Consider the following 15,890-nt stretch of genomic DNA (forward strand, 5'->3'; position numbering starts at 1 on the left):
GAGGATTTTCAGAGTAAATTTCCCTCCAGCTTCCCTGCAACAAAAACAAACAAGGTTCTTGGAAACGCCTTTCAGTGGGTGAATTCTTACAAGTGGTGATTTCTGGGTCTGGGGCTCGTGAATGCGTATCTGCCTATTTCACCAGCAGCTGTGAAGAGAGTGCAACATTAAACAGTCAGATCCGCCACAAATGAACCACGTTAACCCAGAGTCGATTTTAAACAGGACAAACCTTTATTCTCGACACATTTAGTAGCTTCAACGTTCACTTTACAAATAAAATTCCACAAAACAAAACGAAATACAAGCAGCCACTGTTAATCATTAGTTTAAAAAAAAAAAAGTGCATGAGCTCATTCTCGCGAAATAAATACACAGCAGAGTGCTCGGACCGATTGACTTTCAAATAACAACAAGGACGATGAAACCTTCATATTGAAACAAAGCCAGAGGACCGGCGTCAGGACGCGGCGCCGGGCCCCGGTGCAGTAGCATTAGACGTTTGCAGATTGCAACACAGAAACTCCTTTTTTTTGTTGTTTTTGGCACTCCCATGATGCACTGGGATACCATCAAGTGTGAAGAAGATTCATTTGCTCTCAGCGAAGCTGACGGACCATTCATCATATTTTTCGAGGAGATTAGTGGCGGAAAAAAATCTCTTGTCCATTTTTTGTTCACTTGCTTTGCACCAGTCGCTGCTGCAGTTGCAGGGCCGAGGTCGATATGACAGAATTCAGTTCAGTTTAATTTCCCAGGTAAAAAAAACAAAAAACTGAACGATTTCTTTACAACATCTCAGTCAAATGGAAAAAGAGAGAGGCGAATCAACTGGACAAAGACAATGGACAGTAACACACACACACACACAGATTTCAAGTAACATTGCTAGTAACTTGTCGGGTGTTCCAAAAAAAATTAGTCAGTTTGTTAAAATACTCGTGCTGCTGTTTACAGCCAGTCCCAAGAAACTCCCTGCATTAAACTCCCGTGCGATCTCCGTTAGGAGTTCTCTCTGTCTCCATGGCCTTGTTGCGGCTCCCGCACATCTAACACTGGAATGAATAAATGAAATGGAGCATTAATTTTTCACATCTGACTTGAGGACTGGAAAAAAATATCAAAAAGAAACGTTTTGGTGCAAATGAGGATCCATTTATTGGCCCTTGAAATGAGTGTGAAAATGTGTGTGTGTGAAGGGGGTGGGTGGGGTTGGGGCAAACGAGGAGTAGAGGAGAACATGTTCTCCCATGATGCACTTTTCCATTTTCACATGGCGTCGAAATGGAAGCGGTGGGCTTCCTGCCTCTTCTCTCGATCGTCCGCTTTCTGGTCAACACAGAGGAAGAGACAGAAATATGAACAGTCAAGTTGAATCTCTTTCGATAATGTTTGTCTGCGACAATAAACACAGGACATGTCATTGATGGGTAGATTCTGCAGCACCACTGACTCTGTGTGTGTGTGTGTGTGTGTGTGTGTGTGTGTGTGTGTGTGTGTGTGTGTTTACCATTGTAAAATTTGTTAGCAAAATTATCAAATTAAGTATATGGTGTTTTTTCACACACACACACTTAACTTCTTCACCTGCAAGCATTTGTAAAAGCTCACATAAAACAGCAACTGCCACACAAAAATAAATCTTCTTGGGTTAAGTGAGCTGCTTGACCTGTTGCACATTTAATAAGCAGCATGTTGCATTTGTTAGATAACGTCAACGAAAAAGTGACAGATTAATGGGCTTAATTCATCCATAACCCCACAGAAAATAAATGAAACCAGCGGAGGCGAAAGAACACCTGGGGGCGAGTGATGACAACACACAGGCCAGCCGGGGGGGACGTTTATTAAAAAGTGGGCTCTACCCTTCTCAACCTCGAGTGTCTATTTCTCCTTTCCTTTCACATAGGAAAGTCCAGTGTACCTTATGCTATAGGAGATAGGAAAGGAAGCATTGAAGCTCCTTTCCTACGCATTTAGAGAATCAGAGCAGTTCTTACAATGGCTGCTGATCAAATACTTCCAGGTGACTTCAAGATTTAGGAAACCTCCTAAGCACATTTGACAATTGGATCGTACCCTGACACGGAGAAGTGTGTGTGTGAACTATTAGACACTGCTATAAACAGGTAACCAGTGCCTTTGTTGCTCATGATGCATGACAACAACACCTGTAGTCATGGGAACTGTACACGTCACAGACGGTGAAAATGTCTTTCGTTAAACTCTAACCATAATAAAACTCAAAATAACCCGTTGACTAACCCGCACCTACAAGTTATTCATACTAACATCAGACCTGATTAAAATCCAGTAGGAAATCGGTAGCCAACACGCACACGTGTGCGTATGAGCATTGAGTAAACTCTGAATTATTTCTCAACGTCAAGCTGAGAAAATAGACTAAACCAGAATATGCGAGCTGCGATATGTCCCTCAGTGATCACGACCAACTGAATGTGTTCAGATTGTGGGAACAGCTACAGTGTTGAAGCCAGTTGTGTGAGGTACGGTTACATTCACTGATCACATGTGGTCACACACACACACACACACACACACACACACACACCCACACCCACACCCACACACACACACACACACACACACACACACACACACACACACACACTCTGTCCTTGTGTGAACCCGAGGTGGTCTTGTTAGGACACGTGTTTATAAAGGGATAACACAAGTGTGTTTGTAGCCAATAGGCTATCATCGTCATCTGGGCACGGAGACGGACAGGCAGGTGTGATGGCCCGGGGGGCAGCCGTGCACAGCTGAGCTGAGAACAAGCTGACAGACGTGCAAGCGTGGACCACCGCTCCCCCACACCACACCGCGTCCCAGAGGGGCCCCCCGTTCACATCACATGCTCCTAGCGGTCCGGACCACAGCAGCAATTTTTCATACTTTCTGTTTACGCCTTTGAACCGACAGCCAACACTGTCCCCTAGACTCGAATACATTCCGATGAAACGACGGCCTGTGAAAGCCATTTGGAAATTTTCGGCGCGTGCAGAATTTGGACGTCACCACCGCAGCGCACAGACGACGTGCAGTTCTCTTCTGAACACAAGAGGAAGGCAGCTGTCGGGGACCGTACAGTCAGCGATTCTAATCCAATACACTCTCTGTAAAAATTCAGGGAATGTCTCCTCACAGTCCTGTTCTGAATGTGCGTGTTCCTTCCTACACAGCCCTGGCTCTGTAAATGGGGAACGAAGAAAGTCAGTCTCTCCTCAGGCAGTGTAGTTTTGTAAAAAACAATGGACTCACGCCAGTTCTTCTTTTGATGGTGTGTTATGGGGCTGGGCGATATGGCCAATAAATAATATCGCAATATATTTTTGTCATACACGCGATATATTTAAATCTCCTCTAAAGCACTTCACAAATGCATAATTTAACCCTTTGATCCATTCTATCACATGATGATTAAATTTAACACAACAGTATTATTCTCAGCCAGGCAAAAAGACCAAGCAAGTCTTATGCCTGCGACATAGCAACATTTTCCGTGACAATTTGTATGCGGGGTATTCACGATGTAGTCATTTAATACATCTCGTGTACAACAAGCCGCGATACATTGAATATATTCGTGATACCACCCGGCCTTAGTGTGTTACATTTCAGTGTTTCTGCTCTGCTCCAGCTACGAGAGAGACAGAGAGAGAGAGTGTCCACTTCGTTCTCACCGTATAAGACTGTTCTGTGCGGGGTGGAGCTTCTGAAGGAACACTGAAATACTATCTCTGTCCAGGATAGCCTACTTTTCCTTTCAAAGAGCACTCCTCCCTTAACCCCTCTTTCAAAGTTTAAACTTAAACACACACACACGCACACACGCACACACACACACACACACACACTCACACACACCAACACCCTGTGGATTTGAAACTTGGCTGTAAAAAGTCTGTAATTTGATGTTTTTACCAAAATTCGGCTCAAAACACTGTTTCTGTGTCAGTGCTGTTGCACCGTTGAGCTTGGCAGCAGCAAACACTCCAATGCCCTGATGCCAAGATCAGTCTACACAACGAGTCGCAGGATCACTGTGCAGTTCACACAACATGACTTGTTTTCTTTGGATCAGGAGTCTTGCAAACATTTTGAGTTCATACTACATGACTGACTGTGTGTGAGAAGATCGCACACACTACATGATCTTTCACCAGGAGAGACACCCAACTACGCTGTAGTCCTGCACTCTGATTGGGTGTAGTTGACACCAGGTCACCATGATTGTTTAGCCTATTGACGGCGAGCCTCTGGAACTGCATCTCTGAAGAGTTCACACACAGAGAACTTAAGTTAAGGATTGGATCAGCCTGATGTCTCACTACATATACACAAACAGTAGTAGGTGCTGAGTAGAAATGTTATAAGGCTTTACCGCCACGAACAGGGCTGTGAATCAATTGGTTATCATTCCGTCTTCATAATGCTGCAGCATCAAAACTATCTTTCTTTTCATACCACACTTGTACCAGAGTAACTCCTGCTGCAAAATGATGAACGTACAATATTTGCGTGAAGCCAGCAGCGGATAAGGTAACACTCAAAGGGACTAATTTTACATGGAATACCACTTTAAAGTTTCACGACGACTTTTTAATTCCCTGAGATCTTAATGGCTCAGAAAAGGACAGACATTATTTTATATGACAGTGTAATGAGGTTTGAGGGGGCCCAGGATTAGAGGACTGAAGTACATTATCATACTTTTTTTAGAGGTCACTGTTTGACAGTAGTTCAGCATGAAAAAAAAATCTGCATCATTTGCTCTTGTTGTTGACAGTGTCGTCTTTTATGATATTAGTGATGAACTAAGGATGGAGAGAGAGCAGATTTCAGATTTGAAAGTATCTGAATTAGGGCTTTGACAATTCTCCTAAACCACTGTTTTTTTCAGCAAAACAACCCAGACTGCTGTGGGAGTCTGTAATCTCCGGGTTATAATCCATCTTTAGATAATTAATTTGAAACGTTTAACGCAGGCGTGAAGAAGAACAAGGATAGTATTTTTTATGATGTGTTATAGTGTTCATTGTGAAATGAAAAATGTGTTTTTGTTTGCAGTGAGACCTCAACAGCATGCACCTGCAGAGGTGAGGGGGGATCGTGGTTCATGACACTTGTGTCCGAATGTTGCAGTAAAGATGGTTTTGGGTGAAAAATGACTTGAGCCCTGTCTAATATTCCATGGTGCTGACTAATGTGCTTCCCGTTGTGCCCCTTCTGTTTTCACGTTTTAAGGAGCAGATGGCTTGATGTGACGTTCCCTTCCTTTGGATAACCGAGCCGCTGGGCTGTGCTGCGTTCGGAGCCTGGTCTAATTGACCATCCAGGGAATACAAGCAAATTGTCATCTCGGGGCCAGATTCATCATTAAGCTGCGGAGGCATTGATTTGTGTCAATCAAAAGGTTTCAGTGACGCAGTGGGTGCGTCTGTGTCTGAGGGAGAGGCGGAGAGCCAGTGAGTCATGTCGTGGTCTCACTGGGATCCAATATCAACTCATTAAGCCTGGATGAAGACGATGCATCTCGGGTCAGACGACCAGAGATTCAGCAACATTGCATATTTTGTTCAGCAATTTTTAACGCCTTTCTTTCCTTTCCTTTCCAACCACTGATATTTCTGTTTATTACCCACAATTACCGCAGCAAATATTTCATGACAGTTCACGGGAGCCGCTGTTTAGCTGCAGCAGTTAGGCAAGCACAGCGCAAGCTCCTGCCCTCTACGCGACTTTGTTATTAGAGGAGCAAATACCAGAGGCGGCAGTGCAAACACGCAGAAATGCCAAATGTCAATCTGCGGGGCTCGCCCTGACCCTACCAGACGCCCGGTCGTAGAAAGAGGTGGGTGAAGATGAGACACGAGGGAGGACATTAGCGACCGGTATATACAGGATTCACCCGCGGTCTCCATTCCCTGGATGGCGCGCAGGAGGTTACACCATATTAGCCTGGCCAAGTCCAACACTCCAAATGTGTTTCGTTATCGAAAGCTGTAGCCTGTTATAGACATTTTATATGTTCTGCTCTGTTCGCCCACACCAGGTACAGACAATACTGCCGGGCTTCAGGGGGCAGAGAGAACTCTGTAGCATCACTTAAATTAGAAATGGCTACGTCTTGAAAATATGAGCTATTTCAGGTTTCAGCGTTGTTTAATCTTTTAGCACAGATGACGTGAGGTGACTGACAGTTGGCACAGTTCCAAGGCTTGGACAGACACGATCAGTATGACTGAAGGACAATTGTGTTAGAAAATTCGAGTGCACAGGTCAACGCCGAGTCCCCAAGAGAACTTCAGTGAGAAGATAGATCTCTGAACCTATATTTTTCGGTTGCATGTGCTGCAAACGCAGCAGAAAGGTTGCAATTACACCAATTAGAAAACTGATAATACATATATAATAATTCAAGTTCTCCAGATTACTTTTGGAATTCTGAGCCAATGTTAGATGTTATGCGCGTGTCATGCTCCGAAGTTTTTTTAACAAAAACCTGATTTCTTTAGCTGTGAAGTTAAATATTGAAAGGGGTTATCAGAGTGGCAAAAATACAGCGACCACTCTTGAGACTCGAGGGAGTGAGGAACAAGGCACCACAGTGATCAATGCGTCCTTGTGTCCTGCAAACTCTTCATTTAGCCCGTGTGAACATGCCACATTTAGTATACAAGTGAAGTATACCGGCGCCAGCCCATACAAGTGAACAGTTTTTTTTTTTCATTTTCATTTCCCTTTTTCCCTCCCCTCATTACACACACACACACACACACACCACACACACACACACACACACACACACACACACACACACACACACACACACACACACACACACACACACACACACACACACACACACACACACACACACACACACACACACAATCTCCTCCCACCCACCTGAGCCGACTCGTCTTCACGGAGACGCTTGATTCAGACACCAGCCATGTTTTTATTTTTTTTAGGGGACACTTGGTTCAGATGAAGCTGATGCTCACGGCTCTTTCCCAGAGAGAAGACAATTAGAGTGCCTGTGTGCGTGCAACATGCCATCCTGCTCGCAGACACACACACACACATTAAGTGCACACACTCGCACCGCAGATGGCTTGGACAAGATGCCAGCGACTCCACTGCACCACTCAGCCCAGCAAGTCAGCATTACCACGGTGTGTGCGGATGAAAAACAAGACGATCCAAGGAGCCGGGAAAAAATGTAATGCCAAAGAATCCGGGGTAACTAATGTTTGTGTCTGCGTGGCGTCGGCCGGGGCCACGTCAAGGTACATTTTGCCACGATTGTACCGTGTCTTATTCAACAACATAACGACCGGACCAGGAGGAGGCGAAAGTACGAAACACGCGTGGAGACAACATGCACCGGCTCCCCGTGGAGTGTATTTATGGCCGTAATGAACAGCAGATCTGCCATGCCGAAAGGACAGAAACAGGCAATTACTGCTGAGCGTCCTTCCAGGTTGGGGCCATGTAGATGGAGAGAGGGAGGGAGAGAGAGAGAAATCATGTATGTGTGTCTCAATTGGAGGCTAGAAGAGTACAGGATGGGGACAGTGAGACCCATCTGCTGCTCGTTGTGACCAATCTGCTCTCTCTCTCTCTCTCTCAAACACACACACACACACACATACACACACACACACACACACACACACACACACACAACCCCCCCGACGCAGGACGAGAGGCCAGCATTTAACCACACCACTGTGTCTGTCTGTGTGTGTGTCTGTGTGTGTGCCTGTGTGTGTGTCTGTCTGGGTGTGTGTGCCTGTCTGGGTGTGTGTCTGTGTGTGTGCCTGTGTGTGTGTGTGTCCTGACCTTCTCTTTCCAATGGAGGATGCCAATAATGACAAGGATGAAGACGCACACTCCGATGAGCACAATGGCCGTCAGCAGCACGCTGTTGCTGGGAGTCAGGTGCAGCTTAGCGCTCCAACTAAAGAGAGAGAAAACATGCAAGTTTCATCTTAGTTTTATTGGACTGAAAAAAAGACAATGTAATTACCAAATGGTGCGCATTAGTAGAGACTGTGTCCCAATTAGGTTCAAATAAATAAATGAATATCTCTTTCGCTTCGTTGTCACAGTCAAACAGAATGAAGCTCCGCTCTTACTCTCCAGGAAAATTGATGTATTTCCAGCAATTCAGCCTCAATGATATATCAAATATATCGTATCACAATCTGCCAACTTGTAGTGTATGTGGGATGAATACCAGAGGTTGGATCTCATTTCACTCATGGCGCGTATGTGGGTGTGTGTCTGTGACGGCAGGTCTGGCGAGCTCGGCGAGTGTACGGTTTTTCAGAGGCCCTATGGAGGAGGGAGCACATGCGTACGTGTGCGTTTGTCTGTGCAGACTGCCAAGTGACCATCTGGAGCTCCTCCTGGGGCTCGGGCTGCATGTGAACAACACCATGATGACACTAGAATACATGCTATGAGGTGGGACGCAGTGTGTGTGTGTGAGAGAAGGAGAACTGGAATTGCTCACATCTGGGCACCGCTTTGTAACGACACACAACAGAGAGAAATCTGTATCGAGCTCAAGTAACATTAACTTGAAAATGTCGTTAAGTGGCGTCAGATGAGGCGGTTGAAGCTCTGAATGGATAAGGACAATGAGTTTGTACAGTGTAACATTTCAGAGTGTGTGTGTGCACCTGCGGGGTTGGTTGTGTGGGTAGGGGATGACAATGAGCTGGGAGTTGGGGATGATGGCCGTCCACTCCTGCATCCGCATGTTCTGGAAAGATAGAGACAAACACATGAAAACTGAGTATGCACATTGTATATTGTGATACAATACAGCAACAATACTAGCAATCACGTGCAGATTTCCATAACACACACACACACACACACACACACACACACACACACACATGCACATACACGCTCAGTATGTATGTTAAGTCCTCTGGGGCAGAGTAATAGGGGCCCCGATTTTTCTTTAGCAACTGCGGTGTGGCTATTTAAAGCTGTACGTTTACAACACAGACAACCTGCTACTCGAAATAAATGAACGTTGCTTCGGGGCACGACAATGTTCTCCTGATGTGCTTGTGTGTGCATATAGATTGCATATTTGCATCTGTGGTTGTGTGAGAGAGTTCAGGACAAGTCTTTACCCAAGTCTCTGTCTATCATGTCCTTGCACGTACAAACTCTCAGTTGAACTCAGGCTCCTTTTCATCCATCACAATAATACAGAGGGGCGCGCGACGCGGTCGATTGCGTGATTTACTGATAGCGGAGAATATAATGAGCAAAATAAGGAACCATCGCCCGGGAGGAAGCGGGTTATTAGAGGTGATAAGACAACATATACTGAGGCTCCATCATATAAGTGGAAGTGAAAATAAACACAAGAACCAAGATAACAGATGAACAGGAAATATGAACTATAGGACAAACTCATGAGATAGAGTTGGGACGTCCTAGCTCAGGGCTGTGCCCCTCACCTTCCACCCCTGAACACATTGACCCGCACCTACTGAACACTGTACTTTGATTGGTTACGTTTAGGTTTTTTACGTGGTGTCCTTTGGGTTTGCGTCCTCTTTCTTCTGTCCACCGGCTTCCTCCCACTTCCTACATACCATGATGCGGTATAGACATAAAAACCTTGAGGACTCTTCTGAGAGGACTTTTAAAACAGAGTTAACCATCAGGACTTAAACGCAGTGACTTGCAGCACTGTGTTTAATATGTTTGCACAAGTTCAAGTTTCATTTTTCAGTAGTTTGCCGCCTTCAGGCTCAGCAGTGATAACATCCAGTATGAGATAGAGACACAGACTGTACTCGACCCCTGATTCAATAGTGCTTTGGTATCGGGGGAAAAACTCAGCACCATCATCGGTTGCAGATTTCCTCGTGTCCCGATTTAGCCCCCCCGTCATCCAAGACTGTGTTCAGGCTCATCATGGGTTAAGCGTTCACAGTGGTTAGGAGATATGAATAGGGGCGCGGTGGTGGTGGAGGGGGGGCGTCACATCAATGATTCGAAAGCTATAATCATGCTTGTAGCCGGGAGGAAATTCACTCATTTCCTGTTCTACATTTGGCAGAATGTGGAAGTGCCACTGCTCTTTAACTGTGGCTCTCCGTCAGTTGAGGAGGATCCACATCTCGCAGCTATTTTGAATCGGCGCGCAGCAACGGCATCGCTATTTCACGTAACGAGCACATTCTCGCCGCCAGCCACTGTCGCTTAGCTCTTGGAAAGCGCCGCCGTCGGTGCGGCAACTGGCGGGGGAGCGGAGCTGCCGACGAGTCGGGCCGCACCGCTGCTGCCTGGGAGCAGATTCCGATCTGGCTGTTTGCGAGAGAAAAAGTGTTCCAAAGTCTTTAGAGAGAAAGAGCGAGACTCTGGTTCAAAGCCAGGGAAACTGGCACACTGTAGCGAGAGCGAGGGAGACAGATACAGCGATGGAGCGGTGAGACAGACGGAGAGAGAGAGAGTGAGAGTGACAAGTAGGGGACTGATTAGTGAAGTAAACCACTTTGAGCAGCAAAGGGAATCCCCAGGGTGGGAGATAAGTGAAGAGGAGGAGAGAGGCTGAATAAGAGAGAGGCACGATTGGACAGAAGATGGAAGATATACAAGTATATTTTACAAAAACCTCTCCCTCTGTGAAGCAGCAGCCAGGAACTCTCAGTCGGGAGGAGGGAAATTGTGAAGGGCACAGTGGGGAGGAAAGTTTGAGAATGGGAGCAGGACAGAGATGAAGATGGAGAGAGAGAGGGAGAGATGAAACAGAAATGAGAGAGAGAGGGAGAGAGTTGACAAACAGAGAGATCCAAACCTGCCCCGCTGAGCAGGGCGGTGTGGCGGTCAGGATTTCTAAGAATTCCCCTTCTTTCCTAAAGACATTCCCGAAGCGTCTCCTCCTCGTTACAGGTAGATGTGATGGAGTAACTCCACTCCCCAACCCCTCTGGGTGCAACAAAAACTATATATAAAAAATCTACTCTGCATAATGGACCACATTCATTAATTCACTTTGTAGAAGGAACGGGCGAGCAGGAGGCAAAATGGAGAGAGAAAAGAAAGAAAAAAGATGCACAGAAAAAACAGGAGTGTGTGGAGGGGGGGGGGGGGGGCACAACAAAGCAGCTTGTTTGAGATGAGTGTTCTCGGCGCACTACGGTTTCAGAGTCCTGGACTGGCCTATCTGCAATTCTAATCAGCTGCTTGACGGAGACCTTGGTTCCACGCGGGAGGGAGGGAGAAAAAAAGAGGCCCCGTCGCGCCTCATATTCACTGTGACAAGTGCAACGTGAGAGGGAGAGAGAGAGAAAACAGAGGTGGAGATGCATGCTGATAGAGTGAGAGAGCTGAGCTGAAGAGAGTTGACATTTGAGGAGGGGTAGTGTAGAAATGTGGCCGACGAATAGATTAAAACCATGAAAACAATCAATTATTTACTGTATTCACATAACGCGGGCTGGTGGAGCGACAGAAGAGGCCCACACGGGCTGCATCCGGAGAGTCATTCACACTTCCTCGACTCGCAGGGCTGTTACAAGAAAGATGCGTTTGAAGCTCAAAGTAAAAAAAACAACAAAGACGCGGGAGTGTTGGTATTTGAGTCGCAGCGAGGCGCCCCGCCCGCACCGTCATCTGTTCCCCAGGCGATGTCATCAATCACGCCATACATTACACGCGGGACATGAAGTTTATCTGCCGTAAAGGGCTGCAAAATAAGCCCGTTCAGGAGTTCCTGCCATATCCAAACATTGTTTGCGACAGCTGAAAAAATACCCAACTCACCTTAAATTAAAAAAGGAGTCTTATAAGCTACTTGCACAACCATTTCCGGGTTTTACTTAATACCGCTCGACTGTTTCCGGTCCGGTTCAACACTGACGCTGTTTTCGTTATCTGATCGGTAACGAGGTGTCCGCTGCAGACCTCCGTGTGAGAGGTGGCGGAGAAATGATCCCGGCGTGTGTTTACAAGCCGTCGTCTCCTCAGGTCGGGGGCGGGTCGGCAGCCCGTGAAAACTTTGTACGCCATTAAATTTCGATGATGGGAAGTGGGACACGGCCGCGCTCTGAGTACGTCTTCGTCTGTTTGTTGAAAACGTCCCGTTTTCGGACATTTTCCTTGGTGGACTGGTGACCAAACTCTGAATGAACGAGTGAGTAAACACGGTAAACGGTAAACAGAGCGGAAACGGACGAGCAGCATTATTTTGAAACAGAAGTACGTCACGAAGCCTGGTGCATGTAGCCCATCGTGAGGATTCAAACTAACGGAACTATACAAATTCTAAGTAAAACTGTGGACTGCAGCATTCTCCCATGCTCCTGCTATGTTCAGGTCAACTGTTTTTTGTTGCATTAACTGGCGCTGGGATAAAGAAACAACATTAAATCGAATATCTTCGCAAGATTAGGGGGGACTGCTGTTGCTGTCCAGGATTTTCTAATTTGAGAAGAGAAATAAGTTGTGTTCAGGGAATTCCCTGCCTTGCCCAGAACCGACTTCATTTGTCACACGAGTGGCACTAAACGTATTCTAGGATACGTTTCATCAAACAAATATTCCTGATTCAATTTGTGCCCAGTGGGTCGAAGGGGTTTTTTACATTAGTCGAGCTGAGCATCCCTCCCTCCTTTTTCTCAGTCTGCTGTATCACGCACACCCCTACGTATATGAAAAGGATATGCATCAAATATTCCAGGAGGCCGCACAGCAGTTTCTAGCGGGATATGACCCTCTCATACACTTCCTCACCGTCTCTCCGGGCGTCCGGGGGATGCCGACAAAAAGGTGGTCCAGGAAGTTGGCGCTGCGTCCGAGGCCAAGCAAGGTGTAGGGCAGCTGGAGGGAGAAGTGAGCCGACTGGCTCAACTGACCGGCTGCAAAAAGACAGGGAGAGAAAAGGGACGTTATTTTTTTAACGTCAGTAAAAAGGATTTATACTTTCGTAACACAGAGTGTAACCGTATTGGGAAAACTAATGATCCTTGTCTCGGGCGGGGCATTTTTTTGTTCCCTTCCTGAAATATCTCAGTGGCTATCGGATGGATTGCCCTTCAGTTTGGCGACAGTGATCATGGATTCCAGAGGATGGATTAGAACTGACCTTGGTGATCGCCTTCCTCTTGAAACACCGTGAGGTTGACGGTTTTTTTTTTAAGGTTACTGCATGGATTGCCGTGCAATTTGGTGCATCTGTGCGCGTCTCCCTCGGGATTAATTACAATAACTTTGGGGATCCCTTGGCATTTCCTCTTGACAGTCGGGTCCACATTTTGAAGTGTCCCGTACTTGGGATTATGACCAAATACTTAGCGTGGAACATTTAGCATGCTAGCCTACTTAACTCAGATGGCGAACATTGTAAACATTATAGTAGGTACAGTCTCTTTTTAATACATTTGAACTGCATTGGACACCAAGGAGGCGATGTTTCCACCTCTGTCAGTTTTAGTGTGTGTTTGTCAGCAGGATTACACAAAAATTGCCAAACGCATTTGCATGAAACTTGGTGGAGCGACGGGGCTTGGGCCAACCAAGAACCTGTTATAGACTTGGATGCAGACAATGGGAACGATCCAGGATTTCTCTTTCTCTCCACGTTCTTCGACACTACGAGATGCGATAGTTGTGTTTTTCGATATTTTAAAAGATTTCCCACGCAGGGGATAATACATGGATCTTGACGAAAGAAGAGCAGGCATACTCAAAGGGACTGGCATCTGAGTGGTGGATTGAATCTAAGGGCCTTGCCGAGGTATGAACTCCACTGAGTGCCATTCTTTAAATTCAATGCTTTCGGCTTTTCTGCTTTCAAGATTTTCCTCTGTTGTTGGCTGAGTGGGGCCAACACCTTTTTTTTTAATGCTCCTGGCAGGTAACTCAGTTTTCTGAATACATATTTATCTCCATTTTTCCTGTTCCCGGTCCACAAGGTGCAAAAAAAGAAAAGAAAAGCAAAGAGGGTACAGCATAAAACAACTCCCAGTTATCAAAACTTTAAACTTCTGACCCAAGTCCCTCTCTTGCACTCATCTTTGGCATCTTTATAAAATCACATATCTTAAAATATCTCCGTCTCATGAATACACAGTGTTTTGCTGTCCCTGCTAAACATTTTTGTGAACACACAGTGGCAGCCGTTAAGCTTTTACAGTGGAAATGTAAACACAACTCAGGGATCTCATGATGCTGCAGCTGCAGTGGCCCTGCTTTCCCAAAGAGACCACTCAAGTTTCACCCAACCCAATGTAATCAGCCCGGACTTAATCCATCCTGACCGTGACTGTCAGGGATGAGACTAAAACGCACAAGTTAACGCACAGCAGGAGCGATGGAGCGAGAGGGACTGCAGCGCGGGACCTTGTGTTCTGACGTGAAGAGGCATTACAAAAGATACAAATCAGAGCGAGACACACGAGGCCGGTCCAACACCTCTGCCCGTCTCCTCTTCACCCATCCTCCCTCGTCTTCCCCCTTACTTACTATTCCCAACCAACCCTTGGTTTTTCGTTTCCTCCTCTCAGCTCAACTCTCTCTCTGTCTCTCTCTCTCTCTCTTTCCTCTCCCCTGATACATCACTTCGATTTGGCCTCACTCGTTTTCGCTTTCCCCCTTCTCCTGCTCCCTCCTCCCCACCCTGCCCCTTCAGCTGCTGCATCTCTTCGCCCACGCCACCCAACTCTGCCAAGTGCAGCCGACATAAATCAACCTCTACGTGGTAAACAAAGAGAGGGAAAGAGAGGGAGAGGGAAGAAGAGAGAGAGAGAGAGAGAGAGAGAGAGAGAGAGAAAGCCTTGAGGCAGCCAGTGATCAGAACTAATGTGGATGGACTGCGAATTGCAGGCCGAGAGGAGCACAGCAGTCTCTCTCTCTCTCTCTCTCTCTCTCCCTCTGTTTCTTTAATCTCTGACTAACTTCAGTTCAGTTAAAACAAAGACTTGTCCAGTTTATTCCATGTTGCACGGACAAAGGTGCCATTTTACCCTGGGATCATCTCACTGAGGGGAAAAGAAATGATCAGCCAGTGGGTGAAAGCGAGTTGCTAACTCCGGTATAGGACAAGTGGTGGCTACTTTGTGGTGTTAGTGCACAACAAGCTGAATGGACCCGTCCACTTTTGCCACCCTCTACCAAAGCAAGCCTTTCATCAGTCCTTTTCTCTTCATCACTCCCCTCTTTTTTGCTGAGAGAGAGAGACGGAAATATTGGCCTTTTTAGTGCAAGTCCAAGAGGAGCTGGGCACAGTCGGTCATGGAGACAGACTCGGCTCAGGTTAGAGCAAAGCCCCCTGCAGAAACCCGGGTGTCATGACATTTTCGGAGAGGCACACGTGTGAGTGGACGTGGGCTGCAGAAGTGCACCAGAGCTGTAGAGTGGAAAGCTGTGTTCTGCTGTATGACGGACGATGTAAACAGGATTCTAAAATCCTAACAGGTTCACTGAAATGGAGGATGTGAAGGGGGGAAAGACCGGGAGTATTTGGACAGTTACATCTTTTTTTGCTCTTCTGGATCTGAGCTTCAGCACATTCAGTTTTAAAATAAAATGAGGGATATTACATTAAAGTGACAACTACTCAGCTTCCTCTACTTTCAGGCACTGTTTCCAAACTCCTGCCTGATCCAACAGAGAAGCTATCTTTGGGACTTTTGGCATTTTGTATGTAATGTTATGATTTGTAATCTATTTAATAGAGTAGAAGTTATTGCCCATTCCCCGCTCTTTTTCCGCATTTTTCACATGTATACACTCGACTCTATTGAGCTTACAAATCAGATTTTATGATGTTTCATACAGATATATTGTAATGATGCGGGGTGACAAATGGGGGGGGGGGGGGG

General features: G+C 46.3%; 1 protein-coding gene across 1 annotated transcript in view; it reads right to left on the reverse strand.

Moving 5' to 3' along the window:
- Positions 1–211: 211 nt before the first annotated feature.
- itfg1 (integrin alpha FG-GAP repeat containing 1) overlaps positions 212–15,890 on the reverse strand; it is a gene marked incomplete at its 5' end in the record, with an annotated part of 128,326 nt that continues 112,647 nt past the window's right edge. The window contains 4 exons of the mRNA XM_035629507.2: positions 212–1,329; positions 7,873–7,990; positions 8,718–8,800; positions 12,802–12,926. Of these exons, the coding sequence (XP_035485400.2) occupies positions 1,270–1,329; positions 7,873–7,990; positions 8,718–8,800; positions 12,802–12,926 (386 nt within the window). The remainder of the gene's footprint in view (positions 1,330–7,872; positions 7,991–8,717; positions 8,801–12,801; positions 12,927–15,890) is intronic.

The sequence above is a fragment of the Scophthalmus maximus genome, chromosome 4 (assembly GCF_022379125.1).
Source record: "Scophthalmus maximus strain ysfricsl-2021 chromosome 4, ASM2237912v1, whole genome shotgun sequence".
Taxonomy (NCBI): Eukaryota; Metazoa; Chordata; class Actinopteri; order Pleuronectiformes; family Scophthalmidae; genus Scophthalmus; species Scophthalmus maximus.